Below are 27778 nucleotides of genomic sequence, written 5' to 3'. Positions count from 1 at the left end.
CCTTTTGTAGGAGGGAGATTACCCCCTGCTTAGTAGTGTTAAATGTTCCTGTGACATTGGGCGTTGTCTGGGTGGAATGTTTGGGGGGGTAGATGTTAGTTCGAGGCAGTAGCCTGACCGAATTATTTGTGTTACCCATTTGTCTGAGGTGATGGTAGTCCAGACAGGAAGGACATTTTGGAGTATGCCCCCAACCGGAGTGGGATGGTCTGGGGGAGTGGAGGGAAGTCATTGGGTAGGTGCGGAGGCAGAGCGGACGGTGTTTGTCTTGCCTCTGCCCTTATTATTGTTGCCTCTGTAGCCGCCTCTATGGTAACCCCTTGTAAAGGTGGATTGGGTAGGGGCTTTATATGAAGTGGAAGCGGTGTCTGAGGAGTAGCCTCTGGATGTGCTTCGAAAGGAAGAGCGGGGAAAGGAGCGCCTGGGAGGGTGCGATTGTAAGGCTCCCATTGACTTTGCCGTATCAGTGTCTTTTTTCATTTTTTCTACGGCCTCATCCACTTTTGGGCCGAACAGATGTTCCTGGTCAAAGGGGTGGTTCAGGATGGAAGCTTGCACTTCTGGTTTAAAACCGGATATCCTGAGCCAGGCATGGCGACGGAGGAGGAGGATGCTGGTGTTAATGGCCCTGGAGGCGGTGTCAGCTGCATCTAGGGCACAGCGGATGGAAGAGTTGGTGATGGTTTTGCCCTCCTGAATTAACTCATTTGCCCTATTTTTATATTTGTCAGGGAGGTGTTGCATTATGGCTTCTAGTTCGTCATAATGGGCCCTGTCGTATCTTGCCAGAAGCGCTTGTGTATATGCAATGCGCCATATGTTGGCAGCTTGGGATGCAGTGCGTTTGCCCGATGATTCCAAGAGTTTTGACTCTTTGTCAGGTGGTGGTGCTTCACCTGATGCTTGGGAATTTGCCCTCTTTCTTGTTGTAGACACTACTAGGGAATCTAGTGGTGCTGGCCCTCGGATGTAGGCTGGATCTGTAGGGGCGGCTTTATATTTTTCGTCTAGGCACTGGTTAATGACCCTGGCTCTGAAAGGGTATTTAAAGACCTCCGGCCCGTGTTTGATAACTCCTTTGAGCATGGGCAGTATGGAGGTGGCCCTATGCATGGTGTCGAATGTATCGAGAAGGAAGTCCTCCTCCATGGAGTCAGTATGGAGATCCACCCAGTGATAGTGTGCAGCCCTTTGGAGTAAGTGGTTGAACCCCAATGAGTCTTCTGGTGGGGATGGTCTCGAAGGGTAGAGATCGTCTTGTGGGACATTAGGAATGTCAGGACTGTTATAGTCGTCCCATAGGTCTGGGGAGCCTGTAGGAGTGGGGTCCCCGGTACGTTGGTCATGGGGTTCATCCCCTATGTCATCATAGACATAATCATTATCATCATCCGGAGAGGGTGTGGGGGAATGATGAGGTGGGGGGGAGAAGGAGAAGGAGGAGGAGGAGGAGGAGGGGGAGGGGTTATTCTCAAAGGGGAGGTAGCAAAGTCTTTCCTCTTTGGAGGTGGAGCTGGGGCAGGCTTGTCCAGCTGTCTCTTTTTGATGCTGAGCATCAAATGTCCAGTTTTGGGGTCCTTGACCAGTGTCTTCTGCAATGGATCAGGTGTAAAAAGTTCTTCAGACGGTGGCTTGTCCGTCGGCGCCAAAGGCATCGGGGCAGACGTTCTTTATGTTTTAGAGTCTGCACCAGTCCGCTGTTTGGAACTATGCGGTTTGGAAAGGGCTGTCTGGGTACTCGGTTCCGAGATGGTTTTCGGCTTCGAGATATGGGGGTCGGTGGCCTTGTGTTTTTTGCTCGGTTCCGGGGATGGTGTCGGTACAGAGGAGCTTGAGCTGGTTTTCGGCGCTGCGTGTTTCGGTATGGAGCTCGGTGCCAAGGAGGAGGTCATTTTCTTTTTCGGCGTTGGTGCGGAGGAGTGTTTCTCGGCATCGACGGTGGGCTGGCTCGAGCCCGAGCCGCCGGAAGGCTTGATAGGCTTCTTTACCGGTCCCGAAGGTGCGGTGTGGGAAGCTATGTTCTTGGTCGTGCCTAGGCCCGGGGGCGAAGGCGTGACCGAAGCCTTTTTCAGTGCCGTCGAGTGTGTTGGGGGGGGGGGGGGATTTCGGTACTCACGACCCTCTGTGCCGAAGTGATGTCCTCCACATCTGAATCGTCGGATTCGGAGGCGCTGACGAGGCCCTAGTCAGTGTGTCGTCTGGAATCGCTGTCGACGAGTGTGCCATAGTTCTTCGTGCTCTTCAGTCTCGAATGGTTTTCTTGGACCGGAAGGACTTGCACGCCGGACAGTCTCGAGCCTCGTGTTCAGGGGAGAGGCAGAGGTTACATACTTCGTGAAGGTCGGTGTGGGGGAATTTGGACCCACATCGAGGGCACTTCTTGAAGGGAGTCCTTTCCATTAGCCAGGACCGGAGCTTGGGTAAGCCCGAAGGCCATCGTCGACTGGAATCGAAGGTCTTGATCGATGAGAGCCGCGCCGAGTGTGGGGATCGCGATTGAAAACAATACCGCGAATTGGGGTGAGGATTGTGCGTCGATTGGAGAACTGGAAGCTGTTCGGAACCGGAGCGCGAAGATCACATTCGAGCCCGATGGCGGAAAAAAACAATCTGAGGATGGAGCCGAAGCCCATGCGCAATACGATCCAAAGGAGAAGTCACATACCTCGTGACTTCCAAAGACTTTCCAAGAGGAAAAACAACTGCAAACATCCGGGCCCAACACCAGATGTCGATCTATGCACAGTGTGTAATCTGCAGCTCATATGCCTCGAACTCAGGTTCACCACTGAGGTATCACAAAAGCAATAGGAGGGAAAAGGGGAGTAAGGCCTGTGAGAAATCCTTTGACCACAGGGGACTTGTAAAGAGAGAGCTGATCAGGCAGCCGGAGAAAGGCTGAAAGAGCAGAAAGGTAGCCCTGAATAGTGCCCAGAGCAGAGCCCTGCTGGGCCAAAGAGAGAAGGAACAATAGGACCTGAAAAAGAGGGGCAGAAAGGGGATTTACAGCTTTCACTGTGCACCATGCCACAAATTTGTTCCACCTGCTGGCGTATACAGTCTTAGTTGAGGGACGCCTGGCTGCCAAAAGCACATCACAGACTTCCGGCAAATGGAATCAACTGTCGCCGCACAATCTCCACGCAAGGAGGTGGAGGCTGGACAGGTTCGGTGGAGGACCGTCCCCTGCTGCTGCGACGGAAGATCCTCCCAAAGAGGCAGCCGTATCGGGGGATCTATGCTCATACTGAGTAGCTCGGTATACGAAACTCCTCTAGTCCAGGCCGGTGCCACAAGAATGACTCAGGCCCGGACGCGTCTGATCTTCATCAGCACTCTGGGTAGAAGTGGTATAGGCGGAAAGGTGTACAAAAGACCGCAACTACACTCGCACCGAAAAGCGTTGCCGAGCGAGTGCCACCTTGGAAACTCCAACGCGCAGAACTGCGGACATTGCGCGGTCTCTTCGGCGTCGTATAGATCGAACCAAGGTCCTCCCCACTGTTGAAAGAGACCTTGCGCCACCTACGCGTGAAGATGCCATTCGTGATGCATCATGCACAGACGGCTGAGCGCGCCCGCCCTGGCGTACAAAGAACCTGCCAAGTGTTGAACCACCAGGAGAATGCCCTGGCATTCCAGCCAAGGCCAGAGGCGCAGAGACTCCTGATCGAGGGTCCACGACCCCACCCGCTCTCCCCTTGACAGAGGGAAGGAATGCTTTGAGTGCAAGTAGGATCGCCCTGAGCTCCAAAAGGCTGATATGGAGCTTGGACTCCGCTTCAGACCAGAGACCTCTGATCTCTGCCTCTCCCATGTGGCCGCCTCATCCCAGGAGGTACGCGTCAGTCACCACTGTGTGCTCCGGTTGAGGGAGGGAGCTGCCGCTGACCCAATTCTGGTCAGTGAACCACCACTGCAAGTCTTGTGCAGTGCCCCCTGAGATCTGGACGTAGTCGGACAGGTGTCCCTGATGCTGCGCCCACTGGAACTTCAGGTCCCACTGCAGAGCCCGCATATGCCATCTGGCATGATTGATCAGCAGGAGGCCATAAGGCCCTTCAGCCTCAGTGTTTTCCTGACCGAAATCCAAGACAAGGGCTGAAAGAACGGAATCATAGCCCGAATGTCCCAGACTCGCTGTTCGGGAGGATAAACCCGAAATTGCGCAGTGTCCAGAACTGCTCCGATGAAGAGGAGCTTCTGAGAGGGAACCAGATGCGACTGCAGCACGTTGACAGTAGTCTGGAAGTGGGAGACGACTGCCTGGGGCGAGCCCGCCTTCAACAACCAGTCGTCGAGATAGGGAAAGCCAAACCCCTGATCTGCGCAGACGAGCTGCAACCACCGCCATCACTTTAGTGAACACCCGAGGGGTGCTGGTAAGTCCCAAAGGGGATCTCGGTGAACTGAAAATGCTAGTGGCCAACCGTGAACCGCAGGCAACGCTGGTGGGCCTGCAGAATGTGGAAGTAGGCGTCCTGCAAGTGGAAAGCTACCCTCTGCCTTTCGGGTCTAGGAAACTATTAACGCTCCGAAGGTCTAAAACATGCTCGATGGCCCTCTAGGCCAAGGGTGCCACAACTTCCGGTTTACAAAGCGTCAAGTGATCCGCCGATAGCAGTGGTACTGACGTGGCATAGCAGGAGGAGTAGTCTCGAAGGGGAGGAGTAGCCTCTTCGGACTGTTTGCAGAACCCACCAGTCCAAAGTGATGGGGCACCAGTGGGGGAGGTGATGGCGAATCCTGCCGCCCACTGGCGTGTGGTGGGCCTGAAACCGTGGACTGAAACAGTAGACTAGGAAGGTCATGAGGCAGCAGTGGTAGGGGTGGCGGTGGACTGACCTGCCCGCTACCCCTGGGACCCACCCTGCTGTTATACAAATTGCTCTGCCTATGGAGGATGCGGGGAATCCTGCTGCATCTTTGCCCTCGCCAATTGCGTGGGAGAGCACCATCCAAGCCTCCGCTAGACACTGTAGCAGCACCTGTGCCACCGTGTCCCACACAGAATTGGAATAGAGGGCCAAAAGGCCCTTGGAGAAGCAGAGCCCTGGACCACAAGACACTCTGGTGGTAGGTGCTGTGCGATGAAACTGGGGATGCCTTGTATGCACAGGCGCCCCTGTGTTACGTTTAAAGTGCGTTATTGAAGGGTAGCAGTGGTTCTGTAGAGGAGGCCGCTGCTGAAGCACTGCAGTGAGGAGATTGCCCTGATAGGCACGGAAGGGAATTTTAGGTAAGGAGCCTCCCTTACGCCATATCACATAATGTACCCACCACCTCCGTAGCTACGGAGGAGGGGGACAGTGTATCAGGGTTTTAAGAGAATTTCAGTTTACTGGGATTCTCCATATTGTCAATCTAGTTTAGATCATCCTCAAAGCGAGCTGCGAGAAGGTCCTCAGACCCCTCCTAGTACCCCCTTTTGATCAGGAATAGGGATTGGAGGCAGGACAAGGCAGGCTTGATATAAACAGGCCCTGGAGGCAATGAAACCGTTGCCGGCAAAGAGGCTGTGATGCCACGGTGTCACCGAGGCCGGCGCCGATGCTGGTACTGCAGGCTGCGCCGAGACCAGAGCCGATGCCGGATTCGAAGGCGGCGCCGAGGCCGGAGCCAACTGCCGCGCCTAGGCAGTGTCGCGGCCGAGGCCAACAGCAGTGTCGCGGCCGGAGCCAACGGCAGTGCAGCGACCAGGCCAGAGCCAACGTCGCCACAGGGTATCTTGCCGGCGTACTCTGGTCAAAGGCGGCGGCACGGGGGCAGAACCACCCAAGGGGTCCGCAGAGCCCAAAGGCGCTCTGGAGGGACCCGATGGGACAAGGAAACGGCCCATGTTGCTGACAGAAGTACCTATACTTGTTACGGAGGTACGTATTGTCCCCAAATATGCAAGTAAGCCGCAGGCAACAACGGAGGCCCCAAAGGAGCCACGGGGGAGCGACCACCCGCCCCCTTCACCGAGTCCCTCGACCGGTGAGGGGTAAACTAAGAGCCACGCCGCTCCTTCGACCTTTTATGGCGCTTGGACTTACCTGTCCCTGATTCCGATGAACGATGGTGTCGGCTGCGCCAGCGATCCCTCGGCTGCGCCAGCGATCCCTCGGCCTCCCTACAGGAGCGGGACCTTGAGCGGCGTCGTACCCAGTGCCGGGCCCCCAACAACTTCTGGAAACGCTCCCCCGCAAGCCTTCTGTGCCATGGCCCGACAATCTGGGCACACCTCGGGAGATAGCGTGCCCCAAGCAGAAGAGACACACGTTGAGCGGGTCCGTCACCGACATGGTTCCGACGGCAGTCCCAACAGGACTTAAACTCGGTCATCCCTACTGCACCAAAAGTAGAATTCTGGACAAAAAAAAAATATAAAGTCGTCTCATATACAAGTCAAATTTATTGACTAGGAGTACCGCTCTCTCTCGGATCTGCGCTTGCTGGCGCGGAAAAAGAAAAGGGAACAGACGTCAGCGCGCATGGGCACGTCTAAGTAGCTCCGACTACGTCATCTCTGCGACTACGACGCCAGCGATGTACGCGGAGCCGCACGACGACGCCTACCGACGCGCAGGGGTACTGCTGACGAACGCTTTCTGGATCCAGTCCGACGCCTGGGGATATTCTAAGGTAAGGAATCTATCACTAACGTGTCTCTTTCAGATACCCCTGAGCATTGTGGACTAATGGAAGAGTCTACGTCTTGTGACTCGAAGCTTCTTCACAGAAATGCAACTTGTAATGTCCGGATAAAACACTAGATGGTAGGAGTATGCAAAGCATGCATATTTACAGCCACACGTTTTACGAACACACACTTTCAAGTGAAATGCAGCAGGAGTAGCAGGCAGAAGTTGTGGAAAGTGGTTAGGGAATAACTGAAGAATTGGAAGTTCCATAACATTGGCCACCACACAATCAGGCAACAATTAGCTGGTGACAAACACTTGGCACAGATTTTAAACAATCTTTGTTGTACAACTTCCTAGTAAATAAGGTAGCAACAAAGTGCAGTTCCACTAGATTAGTTTCAGTAGTCTACTGAAAGGGAAATTCAACTTTGTAGAAGGCCAGAAGATTGGGAGCAGTATAGTGAGGAGACCAGTTTTCTTATTGTCGCAAATTTATGATTTAAACAATTTTAAATGCACAATAGCCCACTGGGAAAGGCAGCCACACCTCAATGCTCCACTCGGAAAGGGAAAAACAATTGGCAAGCAAATGATGAATGTGTCACAAAGGTGCTAATTGAGGGTCAAAGGTGAAGGCCTCAAACAGTTCCCAGAATGTCCCATATCACTTAACAGTCATCAAAACTCCAGAACTGCCTTTTCTTCATTCTCCCTGCATATCTGCTCCACCCTGATCATGTAATCACATTTAGCTTAAGAAGCAGAGTCCACACGGAGCCTAACATTGATTGTGTGACCAACTTTTATGAAATAAAACCTAAACAGGCTTAAGAATATTCTCCCTCTATCTGGCCAAACCACTGCATCAATCTAGAAGGGCCTAATCCTTGCCACACTCCCATTACTGCATCACTGCAAATGCACGCCACTCAGAAAAGCTGATCACAAAGGAGCACGTCACTGCCTGTGTCTGGGAAACACGTCCATGCAACATGTGCCCTCTTGGTCCTCCATGGGTACACAGCGAAGTATAGAAATTCATTTTCCACATTACCTTAGTTATACACAATAGCAACTGATAATTATGAAGGATGGAAAGGGGTCCCACTACATTTGAGGATGTTTGTTTGCCACCTCTGCGATATTCAAAGATATTGGAATAGGCGTCTCACTAACTTATCGTGACATGCTTTATCATTAGTGCCTATCCACACCCTGGTAAGGTGATACCACCAGGGCACACTCAACCATAGATAGAATGGGAGTTCTTATATAAAGTAAAAACTGGACAAGCAGGGATCCAGAATAGTGAGTTATAAAAATACATTCAGGTAAACCCAAAAATGCCTTTATTGGTTGGGTACTCGAGATATAAATAAACAATAGAACAGGGATTTAATATATACCCCATGGCCCACCCTAAGAGCCCAATCGGGTCTGGGGCCTTCGTCAGGGCTAGATTTTTTTAATCCCTGCTCTTATGTGCATTCCCTCCATACACACGTGTGAGCCTCTAGTGCTCGTACCTGTCTTGGTCTTGTGTCCAGAGGAATTTCCCTGTTTTTTTGTCGTCAAAAGTCATGCGGTTCCTGTGAGTAGTGCAGTCTTATAGTCACACTTTTATCGAAGATCAGATATCGTGGGAATACCTTGCGTCCTTTCGCAGACCGCCGCCTACACATTACTGTCAGCTCTTCATTAAAGAGTGGGCCGACTAAGCAAGTCACAGAAAAGAGCAACAAACTTTCTTCCAAGTATCTTGTATTGCATATTAGCTTTTGGTTCCCTCCAGTAACATTCCAATAGATCTTCAGATGGATGCATCATGAGCCATGGAATTGACACTTGTCGGTAACCAGACAATCCGTGTGAGAACTCGCATGACCTATCTACAGACTCAAACGTGTTTCCTTCAAGTTTAAAAATTAAAGTAATCAAATAAACAATCAAGTCAACTCTCAGTAAAAATTCAACCAAAACTTACTGAGTTTTTCATTCTCTACAAGGAATAAAGAACATTTTGAAAAAAGCATGTTCGTTGGGAAAGCATCAGACAAACTGAACATTGGGCTGGTCACCAGGAGAAAAAGGAGACTAACCATGAAAAATCAGCCCTATGGGGGATAGGGAAACGGGCCTATGAATGCTGTCCTGAGGAGAAAAATGAAAACGTGAAAAAATTAAAACAAAGCATGTGGCGCATCGCTGCTACTTTGTCAAAATACCACTATGGTCAGCCATGCCCCGGGGATCAGCGCAACCTCCTTATTTAATATTTAAAGGGGAGTGTATGTGCATGGGGCCCCGCCTCTTGCATAGTTTGCCTCCAGGCCCCACATCTCCACAGGGGCCGGCGCATAAAGGGTCCCGGGGACCCTATCTGCTGGGTCAAAGCAATTCCATGGTTGGGTGCATTGCCCACAGAGTAGGGTTGTGGGGAGAGGGCATCAGCTTCTTTCAGACAGATGTGCCGGCTCCTGCGCACTATACAAGAGGTGCAGGCAAGGAGAACTGGCAGGGACTCCAGGAGGCCAGAGGTCTCCTCTGGAGCCCACAAAGAACACCACCATGCAACTACCTGATTGGGCACAGACACCTGGCATTGAAGGTAAAGAAAAGGGGCGGACTACTTGATGTAGAAAAGCAGCTTTGGATGCTCATTGAATATGCACCCCTCCTGGCCAGAAGCAATCCATATTGTTTTGTAAGGGAGGGGGGGCAGGTTAAATTTGCATCTCTTTCCTTTTGTGTCCCCAGAACGGGCTGACCAGTGTTGTGGGGGGTGCAGCTCCCCCACAAACTGCCCTACTTCTCCATGAGGACTTAATCCCTGGACCCAGGAGTGGTTTGCCTTCATTTTTAACCATTCCTGGAGCTTGACCAAGTGCATTCTCTGCATGAGACTATTTGCTACCCCTTCAACAGATACTGCATGTTTCGAAAAATGTGCCTATGTTTAAAGCAACTTAGTGCAGCACCCAACTGTTTCAATTTTTGAGTGTAGCAGGCTCCTTAACCTCTAAAACATACTACATTCATTAACTAAACCTGTACTAAAGGCTCAAGTCCGGTCATGTGTAGATTAACGTGCTAAAAGCTGACCAACCAACAATGGATTCCACATTACCACTCTTTCTGTGCTTAATTCAGGAACAGAGACTTTGATCATTTTACTTTTATTCTTACTGAGTCAGCTCAGGGTTCTCTCAACCAGCACATTTTGTGTGACACAATGGTTCCAATCAAGAGATTAGCATATTGGCAAAACGTTTCCTTTCCCTGACAATTAAAGGAATCCTTTGTAAAGTAGATGATTGATCATGCAAAATTAGTATTCCCACCCTCCTTTCAGAACATCCTTTTCATGCCAAATTGATTTTACCAGCCCATTGGAGGATCCTGGTTGTTGCCTGCTTTCTGAAGACTGGAGACAATAGACATTAACAGGTCATGTTTACAGACGGCCGTGTGGTCACACTGCAGAGGAGCTTTAGGTACAGGTAAACGTACAGCACAAATAAATCACCTTGAGGTACCAACAATTAAACGACAAGTACTCTACATCTTTCTCAAGACTAAGCTAAGATTCAATCTCTGAAACCTTTACAGATTTGATCACCTCTAGGAGTTTGGAACAAGAATGTTTTCAAGAGAATATGTTCTTTACCAATTTCCCCACCAAATCTAAACATTGCTGCATATTCCCTTGTATCTCACACACATTTATCCTCATTGAAAGAATGAACCGGGAACGAGGAAGATGCGGCTTAGAATACATCGGACAGGTATTACAGTGGGATTTTTAACAATTCAAGTCAAGGCAGTAAACCAGACAATGGCAGATTAAGCCAGATGGTCAATCCATTAACACTTGGTTACAATGCTAGAAGAAGAAATTCGAGCAAAATCAAATGACATTGAGGATACGGAATGAGGCTGTATATGGAGAACAGATTTGAGAACAGAACAGGCTAGCATTTCTCACTCCATATTATAAGTGGCTGTTAAACTAGCTGAATTGTATGCTAAACTAATTACCTTAACACAACCTTCTGAAAAATATCTTTCACAGCAGAGGCCCTGCAATTTTAACCACGGTGTCATTATGCGGATATGTAGAAGTCTGGTAGGTGTTTTCTGGATACAATAAAATCATAGCAATCCTTAGGACTTCACTTCTGCAACAAGCACACAAGTCCATGGATGTGCAAAGCACGTGGAGCTATTAACTCGTGCACCTGTGCTTAAATCAGCTTTAAATTAATACAAGTCATGCAGTATGGCAATTCTCAACAACACAACAATGCTCAGATCTGTATTGCAACAGATACAATTGATTTGTAAGCAATAGCTCAATGACCAAGATTACCAATTAGGGACCCCAATGCTTGGGACATTACCAATGTACCCCAGAACTAAAAGTGCGGCTTGGTGATTGAAAGGGGAGGGAGGAGAGGCGCATTTGGTATGCATGCCTTAAGAAACGCTCTATATCCTTACTAGTGAGATATGCAAACTGAAGGATTACAAAGAACTGCTCAAAAAGGCCCGTCCACACAGACCAATCATCTGACCATCTTATGAAAGTAGAAAACGGAGTTCAGATCTTTGTTTTTTACAATCAAAATTCCAATTCTATGGAAAGCTCACATCTGCATCAAACAGTGTGCACAGGACTTCAACTGTAAATGTATTTCCTTGTCCAAACTACTGAAAAAATTAAGGAATAGTGCAAATAGAAGTGTGTGTGTGTGTAATAAAAACATTAAAAAAAGAAATCTGTAACATCTTTACTGTAGCTATTTTGAAAAATGAGCACTTAGAAGGGATATATTCCACTTATCGGACTAGGTTGCAGACAGATAAACACACATTCCATAATTCTCACACAAGAACCACAACACACACACGCATCGATTCGTAAAAGACCACAAGACTTAACTAGATTACCCCTAACCATGTGGACCTCCTGTGAGATGACCCACACCATGAAGGCAACAGTCAGACTGGAACCGAAAACATGCAGAGTGAGCCCAAAAATACACAGACCATACGAATCACAGAAACAGAAATACCCTCTCAGTCATGGAATGACTACATGCAGGGACTTGGAATACTCAGAGAGAGAAAGAGGTAGTAAGAGAGAAATACACACAGGTTTTGGGGTAGGTTGTAGGTCGACAGCCTGAAGAGGAGAATCCCCATCCAGAATGTCTACAATCTAACTCATGCTCTCACATGCCCAAAAGTGAAAAGGGGGCTGAAGAAAGGTCTTCAAATTTGCTCCATAGAAAAATGTGAACAAATTCGAGATGGATGAACATCCAAAGGTGGTCATGAACAAGTGTTAAGCATAACTAGCAGCATACAGCGATGCGTTAAGCAAAAATCACTTTAAAGGATGTTTTCAAATGCTAGGGAAAGTTTCAGAAATGTTGCTTATTATGAAGGGTAAGCCAATGGCAAGATTTGAGATATGAATGTGGCAGTATCAGAGCTCATTTATGTCCTCAGTCCTCTTTGAACCTGCTAAGCTTAACGCAATTAATGCAGCACCGACTTGTCATAGACAATCGAAGCAATGCCAAATCACTTCCACCCCCACGGTTGTACCTCCCTCAGTATGGTAGTAAATGCAGGACACAATGATTCACACGTGCTTAAGTGGGGAGAGGATAACCTGGACATGCTCAAGTTAAAAAGAAGCTACTGCCACATCCAAGGCCATAAATAGAGCAGGGTGCTAAAGATTTTCACTTGTAGCAATAAAGAAAGACATAAGCTCTTTGACAGCACCCCAAGATTCTGAAAACAAGGATTGTTTTTTAGAGGATGCGGTGCTAATACAGATCATTCCAGCAGGTGAACATGCTGCAGAGGAACATGGAGACGATTACAGTTCACTGGTAGGCATGCCTTGCGGAAAGCAGTTTCTTACCTGGAAAGCCTGGGTCAGATGCGCGATGTATCCGGGGAGGCAAGTGGAAGCGTCCATCCCCAGCGGGGCCCATCCTGCGGGGACTCGGAGCTCTGCTGCGGATAACCTCGCTCTGCACTGTATGGCGGTGTTCTGGAGTCTGTAAAATCACAGAATTTAGACCATAAGTGGGAAAAACGTATAGTGCACCATTATACCATTCACGGCAGAGAACAAATTAGGAGTATTAGGAAAGTACAAAAGCAAATGACAAACAATGTTTGAAACAACAGGTTTGTGAAAACATTTATGATTAACTACAGTTCTCCATTTAAAAAGTCTAGATTGATAGGCTGAAATTCTAGATGGATATTATTACAGTACAGTACTAAAAATTGCAACAGCCATAATTTATATGTAGACTGTCCACATTTTATGATCCAACCTATGACTAGTTGGGGATCAAGACATTGAGCTTTTCTCCCAACCAGAGCACTAACTGCAAGGTTTTTTCAGCTCGCTACTAATATAAGTGAAAGAGTCTCATTAAAGGGGAGGAGGGAAGGTCATATGTGTATATAATAAAGGGACAACCATGGAGAACTGCAGCTACAGGTAACGAAATGAGATACTTACCAGGAGTAGTTTTGCAACTTTAAGAATTTTATGGATTCACGTGCTGTGCATTATTCCACCATCTATTGCAGGCTTCTCTGACAAATAGCTTGTGAGCTATTGGTGGCTCTCCAGCTACCCGCGATTAGCTACCCTGCCTCTGCTGCAGCCAAACCTTCTAAAGAAAAGGCTTTTGCTTGATTGAACTAATATTTGTCAAACCGAAAAACGCATATTTGATAGAAATTTGTAAATTCCGAACTTATACGCTTAGCAGATGTTTGGAAATAGCTGGATTTCCAAAATATAAAGAGGATATTGGAGCAATAAATCATGAAATATTGGGGAGATATTACTAAAATTATTTCCTTGGTGCCAGGACATTGCAGCTATAGCGGTCCTATCCGGATTCATTCCAGGTTGATAAAGCCATTTTCACATCACTGCTGGTATTCTTGCTGATGCACGGAGGTAATCCCTGCTGGTAATCCTGCATGGAATGGCCACTGATGTGATCTTGTCTAATGTGGTCACTATTACCATACTAATATTACTGTGGCATGATTGTCATTGAACATAAGTAGCCCTCATTACAAAAAAGATTGGAGTCCTTGATCCAGTGGTTGGGTTTGGAACGCTCTTAGTCCTCTTTTTCTCTCTGGGTATTTTTATGGGTCTCGTCTGTGGCCATTTGGTGCAAGGTTACTCCCTTCATGACGCCAGAAAAGCACACTAACGGCCCCTCTGTGTGTTCACCACCTTCAGATTCCTTTTCCTAATATTAGGATTGGAAGCATCATCTGAAACGGAGGACCACAGAAAAAAAAAACCTGAAATTTAATCAATTGTTGAGGACACCAAGAAGAAATTCCGCTACAAAAGGCATCCAGATAGAGAGAGAGTGTGAGAGATAGAAGAGAAATAACCGAAAAAAACAGAAGCCCACCACTGTGAGCATGCAATGGCAGGGGGCAGATACCGCCAAGGGAAATGGAGAATATTCCTATTAGGTTCTGTATCAAGTGTCATATGTTTGCCCACAAGGTTAAACATCAAGTCTGCAACCTTTGTCTGCAGAGACACTGCAGTGCCTGAGGCTACAAAGCATGAACAGAGTTCCTTCCAAAGGCGCTAAGGACCAGAGCAATGAAGAGGCAGACAGTTCGCCACCATTTCGGGGCGAAAAGAAAAGGAGCTCGTCATTGGGGGAACTCTGGCTGTTGAGTGAAGGAGGACAACGTGGGCACAGAGGTGGCGCAAGCCGAAAGATCAAAGACTAGGGAGAAGCAGTCATGGTGGAGCCAAAGGTTCCGTCAACGAGACACAAGAGAGAACTTCCAAACTGCCCTCAGGCAACAAACATAAACAAGCATTGGCATAGCCAATAGGTCTCGCTTTTGGGACCTTACAAGTGTTTAGCCATGCAACAGTTGCATAACTAAACATTAACTGCTGCAATCTATTGAAGCCTCACGGAGAATATCAAAGCGGCCGTGTGGCCGCGAAAGTGAAAGTAATCTCGTAAAGCGCGACGCGCGCGCACATGCACTGTAGCTCTAGGCTGGCCTGGTAGCACTTTTTGGAGCCCTCACAAAATGTCTTGCCAGACCAGCGCATGCGCTGGGTCAGGCGAGACCTAAAAATGGGTAAACCAATTAAAAATCATCTAGCTCCAAGTCCCACAACACTGCCTTGGAGCCAATAGAATCATAGACCAAAGGGAAGTTCAAACACAAGGAGCCCCCACAGGACTTGACACAGTGACACTAGTGGAGGGCATCTCTCTGAGAAAGGCTAGATGGTGAAAGACTGGCGACAAAGGGAAAAGGACTCAACAGGCATTGAAGCCCAGCTCTGAAGAGGCCACTAAACACTATCGACACTGTAGCCAGGGCGCTGGAAGTTGAGCGTAAGGAACGATGCCTCGAAGCAGCGATAGCAGGGATACTACAGAAAAGGATCATGTTACTTACCCTGTAAGCATCTGTTGTTGGCACATAGAGCTGTAGATCCACATGCTTTGCATACTCCTGCCATCTAGTGTTTGGGTCCAGATGTTTGCAAGTTGTTATTTTTCGAAGAAGTCTTTTCCAGTCACGAGGTAAGGCGACTCATCCTTTCGGTGATAGTGCGCATGGGCATGGACTCTATTGCTAGATTGTTTTCCCATAAGAGGGTGAGAGTGGAGAAAGTATAATATAAAGATGTCCATTCTTGTAATGTGAATAATCTGAACTGCAACAACCATAGGTGTCCAGGGAAGAGGCGCATACGAATCTACAGCTCTAAATGCCAAGAACAGATGCTTACAGGGTAACAATCAATTTGAGGCATGTGTGCTGTAGAACACATGCTTTGTATAGACTGTATAGCAGTACCCTCCAAAAGCAGAGGCTAACCAGTGGGTTTTGCAGTTGTTCGAAAAGTGTTTTTAGCACTGCTTGTTCTACATTAGCTTGACGACGTGCTAATACATCCACAATGTGTGGTGTAGACCTATAGCTTGCATATATCCGCTATAGGAATATTACCTAAAAGGCCATAGATGCTCCCATTTCGTGTGCAGAATGTGCTCTAGGAGGTTTTGTTAAAGTTATTTTAGCTTTAATATAGTTTGGGTACATTTAATAATTCATCTAGAAATACCGGATTCAGAGATAGGATTACCTTTATGAAGTGGAGCAAATGCAACAAAGTTGTTTTGCGTTACAAAAATGTTTTGTTCGATCAATATAGTATAATAGTGCTCTTTTGACATCAAGTGTGTGTAGAGCCATTTCTGCTACTGAATCAGGTAACGGAAAAAACACAGGTAACTCAACTGATTGGTTAATATGAAACGCAGAATGAACTTTTGGAAGGAATTTTGGGTTGGTACGAAGAACTACTTTATCTATATTCAGTTGAAAGAAGGGTTCTTCTAAGGTTAGTGCCTGTAGCTCATCAACATGTCTTAATGAAGTAATAGCAATTAGAAATGCAACCTTCCATGAAGGAAATTGTAGTGCACAATTGTGTAATGGCTCAAAAGGTGGGCCCATAAGCTGTGTGAGAACAATGTTCAGGTTTCAGACAGGTGCAGGTGGTATTATTCTTTTAAGGCCTCCCATAAAAGCCTGAATTAATGGGACTTTAAATAAGGATAAAAGTCTGTTTTGTAGATATGCAGGGACTGCTGCAAGGTGTAATCAAATAGATGTGTAGGCTAATCCAACTTGCTGTAGATGCAAAAGGTAACAAATAATACTTTGTATAGATGCATCTAGTGGATCAATGTTGTTATTACAATATATAACACATCTTTTCCACTTTGCAGCATAGCATGCTCGAGTGGTAGGTTTTCTTGCTTCCTTAAGAATTGTCATACAATCGGATGGTAGATTTAGGTATCCAAACTAGGACTTCAGGAGCCAAATTGCTAGGTTGAGCTCTTTGGGGTTTGGATGTCTGACTTCTCCATAGATCTGAGTGAGAAGGTTGGAAGTAAAGTGCAATTTTTGGTGTGGAGCTACCGACAGTTCCAGTAGTGTGGTGAACCATGGTTGACGAGCCCATGTGGGAGCCACTAGAATTAGTGCGAGTGAGGTCTGTCTTGGTTTCCAAACTAGAAATGGAAGGAGCGGGAGAGGCGGAAAAGCGTAAGCAAACATCCCCGACCAGTTCATCCATAGGGCATTGCCTTTGGATAGATGATGTTGGAATCCGGGGGCGAAGTTTGGGCATTTTGAGTTCTCTGCTGTGGCAAAAAGAGCTATTTGTGGGAATCCCCATTTCTGGAAATATGGCAGGAGAACCTGGGGATGAAGTTCCCATTTGTGTATTGTCGACGCATCCTGCTGAGGAGGGCGGCAAATTGGTTGAGCATTCCTTGCAGGTGTTTGAATATGCTACTTACCAGTATGCATCTGTTCTTGGCATATAGGGCTGCTGACATTCATATCTGTGCATAGATCGCCGCCTAGTGTTGGGTCCGGATGTTTGCACGTTGTTGTCCTGGAAGAGTCTTCGAAGTATCCTTGGATAGGTGACTCCTCCCCTGGACTACAGTGCGCATGGGCATCCTCTCCATCCTCAGATTGTTTTTCGCCATTGTGGCAGTGATGGAGTAGATACAGAAAGTGATGACCATGCTTACAGTAATTCTGAGAGCTGCAGCTGCTACAGGCGCCGGGGAGGAGGGAGGGCGATATGAATGTCAGCAGCCCTACATGCCAAGAACAGATGCATACTGGTAAGTAGCATATTCAGTTCGAGGCATGTGGGCTGCTGAATTCATATCTGTGCATAGAATACATAGCAGTGCCCTCTATTAGCAGCGGCTACCAGTGCCAGCTGCAGCGGTCTGAAAAAGAGTTTTGAGAACAGCCTGTCCTACAGCTGCCTGCTGTTTTGATTGCACATCTACACAATAGTGTTTGGTAAATGTATGTGTAGTGGACCAGGTGGCTGCTCTACATATATCATGCAGGGGAATGTTTCCTAGGAAAGCCATGGAGGCCCCTAACTTACGTGTTGAGTGGGCTCGTGGGGGAATCGTTAATGTGCGTTTAGCCTTTTGATAGCAAATTTGAATACATTTAACAATCCATCTGGCTATACCTGCTTTGGAGATAGCGTTACCTTTGTGGTGTGGCGCAAAGGCAACGAAAAGTTGTTTTGTCTTCCTAAAGATCTTAGTCCTGTCGATATAATACAGGAGGGCTCTCTTCACATCTAGTGTATGGAGTGCTCGTTCTGCGACAGTTTGTGGGTTTTGAAAGAAAACAGGCAGTTCAATAGTCTGATTCATGTGGAACTGCGATACCACCTTGGGCATGAATTTGGGGTTGGTACGTAGTACGACCCTGTTGGCGTGAACCTGTATAAATGGCTCTTGAACGGTTAGTGCCTGGAGTTCACTAACTCTTCTTAAAGAGGTGATCGCTACTAGGAAAGCTACTTTCCAGGTAAGAAATTGAAGCTCGCATGAGTGTAGAGGTTCAAAGGGTGGACCCATCAGGCGTGTGAGGAGCAAGTTGAGGTTCCGCATTGGAGCCGGTGGGTGGCTTGGTGGAATGACTCGTTTGAGTCCCTCCAAGAATGCTTTGATGGCAGGCACTCTGAATAGAGAGAGGTGCTGTCTAGTCTGCAGATAGGCTGATATTGCGGTCAAATGGACACGTATAGAGGTGTACGCCAGATTGCATCGGTATAGGTGTAAGAGGTAACAAATTATGTTTTGTATGGATGCGTCTAGCGGGTTAATGTCATTATTAGTACAACAAATGACGAACCTTTTCCATTTGGCTGCATAGCAAGCTCTGGTAGTGGGTCTCCTGGCCTCCATAATGATGTCCATACAGCCAGGTGGCAGGTTTAGGTAGCCAAACTCTAGGACTTCAGGAGCCAGATTGCCAGGTTCAGCTGTTGCGGATCTGGGTGCTGAATCTCTCCATGGCTCTGCGTCAAATGCGCGGGTTTGATCCGCAGCCTTTGATGCGGCACCACGGAAAGTTCGAGAAAGGTGGTGTACCACGGCTGGCGTGCCCACGTTGGAGCAACCAGGACGAGTGTCAGTGAGTGTTGTCTGAGTTTGCGTGCCACCAGCGGTATCAGTGGTGCTGGGGGAAAAGCGTACGCAAATCTGCCGGACCAGTTCATCCATATCGCATTGCCCTGCGACTGCGGATGTGGGAACCTGGCGGCAAAGCTTTGGCATTTTGCGTTTTCGCTTGTGGCGAATAGGTCTATCTCTGGATGACCCCACTGTTGGAAGTACGGTTGGAGTACCGATGGGTGTAACTCCCACTCGAGCATCTGGTGGCTGTGTCTGCTGAGCAGATCCGCCATCTGGTTGTCCTTGCCGGGGAGGTGTTCTGCCATGAGGAACATGTTCCTCTGAATGGCCCACTTCCACATGCTCTGAGCCAGATGAGACAACTGTGGAGAGTGTGTTCCTCCCTGCTTCTGTATGTAGTACATGGCGGTCATGTTGTCCGTCCGGATCAACACGACTTTGTTGCACAAGTGTACTTTGAATGCTTTCATAGCCAGGAAGATTGCCATCAGTTCTAGAAGGTTGATGTGCATCTTCTTTTGTTGTGTTGTCCATAGTCCCTGCACTGTGTAGTGGAGTACATGAGCTCCCCATCCCTGGAGAGACGCGTCCGCTGTCAGTATTATTTGTGGAACAGGCTCTTGGAACGGTCGGCCCTTGCAAAGGTTTTGTGGATTCCACCAATGCAGAGAGTTGTATGCCCGACCGCTCACCAACACTAGGTCTTTCAGCTGTCCTTGAGCCTGATTCCACTGACGTGCTAAGCACTCCTGAAGCGGGCGCATATGTAGTCTCGCGTGTGGGACTATGAAAATGCAGGAGGCCATCATGCCTATCAACTGCATGAACACTCGCGCAGGAAGGGAGTGTTGGGGTTTGAACTTGGAAATCAGCATTTGCATGCTGTTGATCCTCACTAAATTTGGCTGAGCTGTGGCCGCCAGAGTGTCTATAGTCGCACCTAGGTACTGTTGTACGTGTGCGGGCTGGAGATGGGATTTTGGGTAATTTAGTGAGAATCCCAGACTGTGAAGGAGGTGAATGGTGCGGGACATGTGGCTGGCACATTGCTGTGCCGACTTTGCTTGAACGAGCCAGTCGTCCAGGTAAGGGTAGACGCGTATGTGCTGCCTCCGTAGATGTGCCGCCACAGTAGCTAGGCACTTTGTGAAAACCCTGGGTGCTGTTGTCACGCCGAAGGGAAGGACTTTGAATTGGTAGTGCTGCCCCTGAACAGTGAACCTGAGGTATTTTTTGTGTGAGGGGTGAATGGGTATGTGGAAATACGCATCCTTGAGGTCCAGTGTGGCCAGGAAGTCTCCCTGTTTGAGCAGCGGGAGGACTTGCTGTAAAGTGAGCATGTGAAAATGCTCGGAGAGAATGTAGCGGTTCAGGGGTCTCAGGTCTAATATAGGTCTGAGTGACCCGTCCTTTTTTGGTATTAAAAAGTACAGGGAGTACACCCCCGTACCTTGCTCGTGGACGGGTACGACCTCTATTGCGCCTTTTAGTAGCATGCTTAGCACCTCCTGCTGTAAGAGCGTTAAGTGCTCTAAAGACATAGGACGGTGTTTTGGAGGTATTGTGGGTGGAGTTGAGGTTAATTCTAGGCAGTAACCGTATTTGATAATGTCTTTGACCCACCTGTCCGTGGTGATGGAGTTCCACGTGGACAGGAACCTTTGTAGCCTTCCCCCGACAGGTGTTAGGTGGTCGGGAGGAAGGGAGAGGGCGTCACTGTTTGTTCTTGGGGGAGGACCTGGTGTTGCCGTAACCGCGTCCTCTGCCCTTTGTGCTTGAGCCACGATAACCACCCCGGGTGTTTTTATCGTAGGTGCTTTGTGTGTTGCCTTTGTTGTAGGTTTGCTGTGACCCCTGTCCTCTACCTGCTCCTCTATTTCCGGGGCAACGAAAGGAGCCGCTCCGAAAGGACTGCGTTTGAAGAGCCCCCATGGACTTTGCAGTGTCCGTGTCCTTTTTTATTTTCTCTAGGGTGGTGTCAACCTCCGGCCCGAATAAGTAGTCGGGGTTGACAGGCTGGTTGAGGATGTTATTTTGTACCTCAGGTTTGAATCCAGAGATTCGCAACCAGGCGTGTCGTCGTAACATGACGCTAGTGTTTATGGCTCTGGCAGCTGTATCTGCGGCATCCAGTGCACACTTGATGGATGCGTTTGTGAGGAGTTGTCCCTCCCTGATGAGGATCTCTGCACCTTCTTTGAATTGGTCAGGGAGATGTTGGAGTAATTGTTCTAGTGTGTCGTAGTGTGCTCGATCGTAGCGGGCGAGGAGCGCCTGAGTATTGGCAATGCGCCATATATTAGCTGCCTGGGCCGCAACCCGTTTGCCGGAGGTCTCTAGCACCTTGGACTCTTTGTCCGGGGGAGGAGCATCCCCTGTTTGCGAGTGTGCCCGTTTGCGAGCATTCGCAACTACAATGGAATCTAGAGGTAACTGGCCTCTAATGTAGGTAGGGTCCCAAGGCGCCGACCTGTATTTCTTGTCGATTCTGAGGTTTATTACTCTTGCCCTGGTGGGTTCTTTGAAGATGTCCTTTGCTGGTTTGAGGACACCCTTTAACATGGGTAGAGTTTTTATATTCCTTTCTGAGGATGCGAAAGTGTCCATGAGAAAGTCGTCCTCCACGGTGTCAGAGTGGAGTTGCACCCCATGATTGGCCGCAGCACGTTCAATTAGGGCGTTGAATGCGGCAGTGTCCTCTGTGGGAGATGTTTTTGCTCCATAGAGTTGCGGGTCCTGTGTATCCATAGGTGCACCCGAGTCTACAGGGTCATCCCAAGCTTGGTCAGGGTCCTGTTGGCCTTCAGGGTCCATCTCTCCGGGGTAGGGGACGTGGTCACCCATGTAGTCCTCCAAAACGTCAGTGTCGGAGTGTGTGGGAGAGAAGGACTGTGGATCCTGGTAAAAGGAGTGGAGAAGTTCGGAAAGAACTGGTTCCGAAGTCACCGGCAGCTTTTTCTTAAGCGGGATCCGGTAGGAGTCCAAAGCTGACTCTGAAGTTATTCTCCTTTTGTGGAGCACCATCCTGCCGGTGTCGGCGTCGATGACATGTGGCGGAGACAACTCCGCAGGAGAGCGTTCGGCAGGCGTGAACGTGGTGTGGGTGACCCGTGTTCTGATCTGGAACAGTTTTGGGGCCGTGGATGGCGGCAGGCCAAAAGTGATATTGGTCGGCGCCGAAGAGGTTGGTGGAGCTTTTATCGGCTCGGAGCCGGACGTGTCCTGGAGGACTGCTTTGTGTTTGGTGCGTTGCGCAGCAACGGTCCGCACCTGGAGTGCCATCGAGTCCTTTGTGCCGGCCGTTTCCGTAGAGGCGGGCGTGGACTTCTTCGGTGCCGGCGAGTCATCGAGTCGAGGGGCGGCAACGGCCGTCGACGTCTTTGATGAGTGTGCCTTTGGTGGTGCTGTCGAAGCGGGGTGCGACGCAGCAGGCAGTTAGACCTTTGGGGTCGGAGCCGATTGCGTCGGTGCCGGTAGCCGAGGAGGTTTGGTGGCACCGAAGCTCTTTTTCCGTGTGTCGGCGCCCACGTCGGCTGCTGCAAGCTCGGCACCGAAATCTCGTTTGGTGCGGTCGGCGCCGACGGGGTTTGCTGGCGTCGAAGGTGTGGTGGGCCTCGATCCGACCAGCGTTACTTTCGGTTTCGGTTTCTGGTGAACCAATGCGGCTTTCGGTTTCGGAGAAGGGAAACCAGCCTTTTTGGGTAGTAATGGATGCCGCTGAATGTCCGAGGCCGGGCCAGAAGGTGGGGCCGAAGAACTGCGGGATAGGTCTTGGGTAAGGCCCGAAGGCGATCCCTCGACCGGATCCATAGACTGGCTCACTGGGATATCCTCAGTCTGTACGGGTAGGCCTGGCTCGTCACCGGAGCTACTCTCTTCGGCCCCTAAGGCCTCATTGTAGTCTCCTACCTCGGTGTCGGCTTCATCTCTGGAAAAGAGTTGTTCTTCGACGTCTTCCGATACGGAGTCGTGTTCGGAAGCGGGGCTGGAGGGTAGGTTCTCCACGTCTTCGACATCTTCGTCTTCGGCGCTGAAGATGTTGGCTGGGGCCGGTGCCGCTTGCTGCGCTTCGAGTCTTGCTGCTCGTCGATTCCGAAGAGTCTTCTTGGATCGGAATCGGGCACAGGCCATACATGTAGATTCGTCGTGATCCGGTGAAAGGCATTTGTTGCACACCGGATGGACGTCGATATGGGGATATTTCGCATTGCATACCGGACACCGCTTGAATGGTGTCCTCGATTCCATCGTCGATGAAGTGTCGAAGGTCGGGGAAAATGTGAAAAAGTTGGTTCTGGAAGTTAGTAAACTAACAATATACTATCGATACCGATCGGGAACAGTACCGACGCAAACTAAAGGCTTTTTGGCCTGTAAAAAGGTTTTCCTAACTTGAGTCAAGATAAGCACATCCGAACCCAATGGCGGAAAAAAACAATCTGAGGATGGAGAGGATGCCCATGCGCACTGTAGTCCAGGGGAGGAGTCACCTATCCAAGGATACTTCGAAGACTCTTCCAGGACAACAACGTGCAAACATCCGGACCCAACACTAGGCGGCGATCTATGCACAGATATGAATTCAGCAGCCCACATGCCTCGAACCTGCTAGATACATTTTGTGATGTATTGACCAATGCCAAATGTTCTGAGAGAGGAGTGACAACCGTAGAGTGTGTGCCCCCCCCTCCCTGTTTTAGTACATAGTACATGGCTGTCATATTGTCTGTCCAGACTAGGACAGCTTTCCCTACTAGGTGAGCCTGAAAAGCTTTAAGTGCTAATTGAACTGCTAAAAGCTCCAAGTAACTGATGTGGAGACTTCTGTGTTTGGTGTCCAATAAACCTTGGATTGTTAGACGATGGAGACCCCAACCTGTGAGAGCGACATCTGCTGTTAGGACGACTTGTGGAATGGGGTCGATGAAAAGCCACCCTTTGTTTGTTCAACCACTGGCGAGAGCGATGTGTGCGGCTGTCTATTAACACTAGATCTGGTAATTGACCCTGTGATTGATTCCAAGGACGTGCTAAGCATTCCTGAAGAGGACGCATGTGTAATTTTGCGTGAGGCACTATTCCAAAGCATGATGCAATAATTCCTCATACTAGCATGAAAGTCCTCACTGTTAGGTAATGGTCGTTTTTAAACTATAGTAATAAAGTTTAAAAGTTGTGAATTCTGGCTGGATTGGGAGAGGCTAGAGCAGCGTGAGTGTTTAGCGTTGCTCCCAGATATGTTTGCTGTTGTGAGGGTTGAAGATGGGATTTTTGTACGTTGACTGTAAATCCGAATCGATGGAGAAGGTTTATGGTATTTTTAGTGTGGCTTCACTAAAACATATGGTGTTTGGCTTCACACATCTCTCATTAATAAACCCACACTGGTTCCAGGGAGGGATTTATCCATACATGCACCCAGAGGTTACCTTAGAGGTATCCCCTGAAACCTACAAGCCTTCTAGTGTGCTAGCTGACTGGTTCAGACCACCCTGCTGCCACAGACTAGTTTCTGACCTATAGGGGTGACCGCCTTTGCTCTCAGAAGGTTAGGAACAATGCCTGTTCCGGGGAGCGGAGCTATGACTTCCTCTCCCAGGAAAAGATGGTAATTTAGCATTCCAAGGCAGAGGGCTTCAAAGTGCTTTCTGTTTTTGAAATGCAAATCTGGCTTCTCTCACAGGAGAGGAAGCTGACCCCCTTTTGTCCAGAGTTCTTTGGCACCTGGAAAGGCGGGAAAATAAGCTATGAAGGAGGCTTGTTGCACTGCCAGGCTGGGCACACCTCTAGGGTGACGCAGTTGAATGTAAACACAACTTCCACGATATTGTGTGTGGTGGAATTAGGAATTCTGGGATAGGCTGATTGCCCACTCCCCACAGGAAGTGGTCATCTAGGGGGTGTAGTGGCTCTAGGGGGTGTAGTGGCCCCAGGGGTAAGTGGTCCATTGGCTCACCTTAACACCCCTAAATTGGTGCCAAGACTTGAGAGATTTCGTTGGACACAAAAGGAGGACTGGAAGAAAAAGACTGCTGACCCAAGAACCATGACTGGCGTGGCGTCAAACTTTCCAGCCTTTCCGCTGCACCCGACCTTCAGGAAGAAACTGGTTCATCCTACGGATGTGCAGACGGCAAGAAAAACCAGAGGGGAGCCAGTGCTTTGCAAATTGCCAAAGAAACTAATCTGCCCCCTACGGGGTCTACCATCGCAACAGCCGCCCAAGAAGAGATAGAAGTGCTCCCACAGGTCAGACCCCTCCTCCCTCCAAGTGTGGGGACGCCAGGACGGACGGAGCCACACAGTACCAATCCCTAGGGTACTGGAGCCCTTCCAGCAGTCAAGGCTTGTTGTCCCCAGACCGGACACCAACGTCGAGCAAGACCGACCTGCACGTCGAAGGACTTCGGGGACAGCGAGACCCACATCGAGAGCGGCCCAGCTGTCCTGTTTGCTCCCTCCTGCAGAAAACAAAGAAGTGAGTCTGCAACTGCTGCCACCAGACGCCTCAAAGCACCTATGCACTCGCACTCCAGACCTCGAGTCCAAGGGACGTGACTGTACCAACGAGGTCCCCAGACCCACTAGAGCCAGGCTCACGCTTTGGTTTGACCAGACTGGACTTCGTCGCCGCCTGCAGCCTCTTTCTGTAGGCCCCCTCCAACCGCAAGGGACTCCTGCACCAGAATCCAACCCCAAAATACAACACTGCAACCAAGCCCCACATCCCAAGGAGAAGTGGACCAAGGGTGTCCCTGTGTGCACAAGGATCGAGCCACCCTGTGGGTTCCCCGGACGTGTCCCCCAGTTCGAGCTTGCAGCCTCTTTGTAACCGGACTGTTCTCCCACTTAAGTGAATGAACACCTAACACTGTGACATACTTTTGGATCCGGACGCCCCAGAGTCCCCCTCCCCCTTGAGGAGACTTGTTGGGTGTGGCCATGGACCTTGAACAATACTCACCTAAAGTCCAGTAGAACAGTACCGCAAGTTGCTGACAAGTGCTCAAATGCAATACATGTTTTTCCTCCATAGTATAACATTGCCGGTCCAGAAAATGCACCAAGTGTCTATTTCTAAAAACTATAAAAAATTAATACCTCGTAAAGTACTTATTCACTGATCTTGGTATTGAAATTTATATAAAATTGCGTTTCATGTTTATAAATTGGTGTTCGACGGGGGACTTTCTGATAGGGTCCTTTTTGTAGGGTCCACGTCCCACAAGTCCGCTAGTCGCTCGTTGTTGCGGCCACACGACAATCCTTCCTGGGTCGATAACTTTCCTTCTGAGGGTCCCAGAAAGTCTCCGGCAACACTCCCAGGCTCAGCAAACTCTGGTACAAACCTGTGAGTCGGGTCTTGGATCTCAGTGCTGCACAGCAGTGGTGTTAGCGGCTTGAAGGCTTCGGGCTACCAACTTGCCCCAGCAGGCTTATTCAGCTGCGCTGTGAACAGGAGCCTAGTCAGCTGGCCCTTGGAGTTCTCTTGGCCAATGGGCTACCAGGTTCCCTCCCTCCTGATGACCATTTCCTGGGAAGTGTGGCCTCTAGCTATCCCAGGATGCGCCATTCTTCCCTCTCCTAAGATGGCGAGACCCTCTCCCAACACTCAGAGCTTCTTAGCCCATGTCCAGCTACCATGGGGCTACACGCCACTGGAAGAAAAAAAAATATTTGACAACTGGCTTCTCTCCCCAGTGCCAGCCTGCCTGCTTAAACAATTGATAGCCCCTCTCCCAAGTGTTACCCATTTGCCCTTCAAAAGGCGGCTGCTTCTTTGAAGCTCGCCTTTTGGGCTAACACCTGTGTAGCTTCCATGCAGCACGCGATTGTGTCCTTTCCTGGGAGTCGTTCGATTGTGTCCCCAGGAGAGCAGAAAGCTGTCTGCAGGATAAGTCCCGTGTAAATCAGTAAACGGGCACTGGAAACTTAGGCAACAAAAATAGCTACTTCTAAAGTTGCACTTTGCCCACCAGTGATATAAATTCCAATGTAACAATTAAATTGGATTAGATGCACTGATTATTTTGATACCCAACAGTACTAACCTTAGTAGTCTCATTCAGAAGCTAACAGGTGTGGGATGTCGGCCTGTAACTCTGTACTTGCCAATGGGGCTGCTAGCCTTTCCACAATAAAAAAAAGAACAATTTAGGGTTTTTACAGCTGGAACACGTCAAAGTACATGTTCCACCTTCAACTATACAGCACCCCGCCTTTGGGGTAGTTGGGCCTGCCATAGGGGTGACATATATTAAAAAGGGAAGTCTGGGCTTTGCCATTAGTTTAAGTGGCAAAGCTGAGTTAGCAGTTCGAAACTAAGAGCTATGTTTTGCATAGTCCTGCTCGGGGTGGCACAACCAGCGCTGCAGTCCCTGGGAGGACATTAAATCACATGCCCTGGGTACCCCTGGTACCACATACTAGGGACTTACAAGTAAGTTAGGTTATGCCAATTGGGACAAACCAGTTAAGCATATTTCATTTTAAGGGGCAGAGCACATGCACAGAGTCCTGTTTTGCGGGGTTCAGGGCATTTCAGTCATTACACCAGTAACTAGTAGTCAAAATGGGGGCAAAAAGTGTGTGTGGGGAGGGGGGGTGGGGGGGAGAAGTGTGTTAACCTGCAAAAAGCCTGTTCCTTACAGTAGGCAAATATCCCTGACAAACTAATCCATAGTGCATTGCCCATGGACTGTGTGTGTAGTTGTATGCCGCCGAAGCTTGGGCATTTTCTGTGGTGGTGAACAGATCCATCTGCGGGAACCGCTAATGCTGAAAGTATTGAAGTAGGGCCGGAGGGTGGAGTGCCCATCCATGTACTTGTTGGTGCGACCTGCTGAGCAGGTCTGCCATATCGGTGTCCACCCCGGGAATGGGTTGAATGAGTAGATATACTCCGTAATGTATCTCCCACCAGATGCCAGGGGCTGCACTGGACAGCTGTGGTGAATGTGTGCCCCCTTGTTTCTGTAATTAGAACATGGCGGTCGTGTTGTCCGTGCATTACAGGACTGTCTTGCCTTGGATGAAAGGGTGAAAAGCCTAAAGAACAAG

The 27778-nt window shown here is 49.0% G+C and overlaps 1 protein-coding gene across 2 annotated transcripts in view; it reads right to left on the bottom strand.

Annotated features, from left to right (window-relative positions):
* The window catches only part of CAD (carbamoyl-phosphate synthetase 2, aspartate transcarbamylase, and dihydroorotase), a 399701-nt gene that overhangs the window by 88682 nt on the left and 283241 nt on the right, over window positions 1-27778 (bottom strand). For both annotated transcript variants that reach the window (XM_085613270.1, XM_085613271.1), the window contains exon 35: window positions 12568-12706. In XM_085613270.1, the coding sequence (XP_085469396.1) occupies window positions 12568-12706 (139 nt within the window). The remainder of the gene's footprint in view (window positions 1-12567; window positions 12707-27778) is intronic.

This window comes from Triturus cristatus, chromosome 6 (assembly GCF_964204655.1).
Source record: "Triturus cristatus chromosome 6, aTriCri1.1, whole genome shotgun sequence".
Lineage (NCBI taxonomy): Eukaryota > Metazoa > Chordata > Amphibia > Caudata > Salamandridae > Triturus > Triturus cristatus.
The sequence above is the reverse complement of the archived record's forward strand: the minus strand, read 5'-3'. Positions and strand labels throughout refer to the sequence as shown.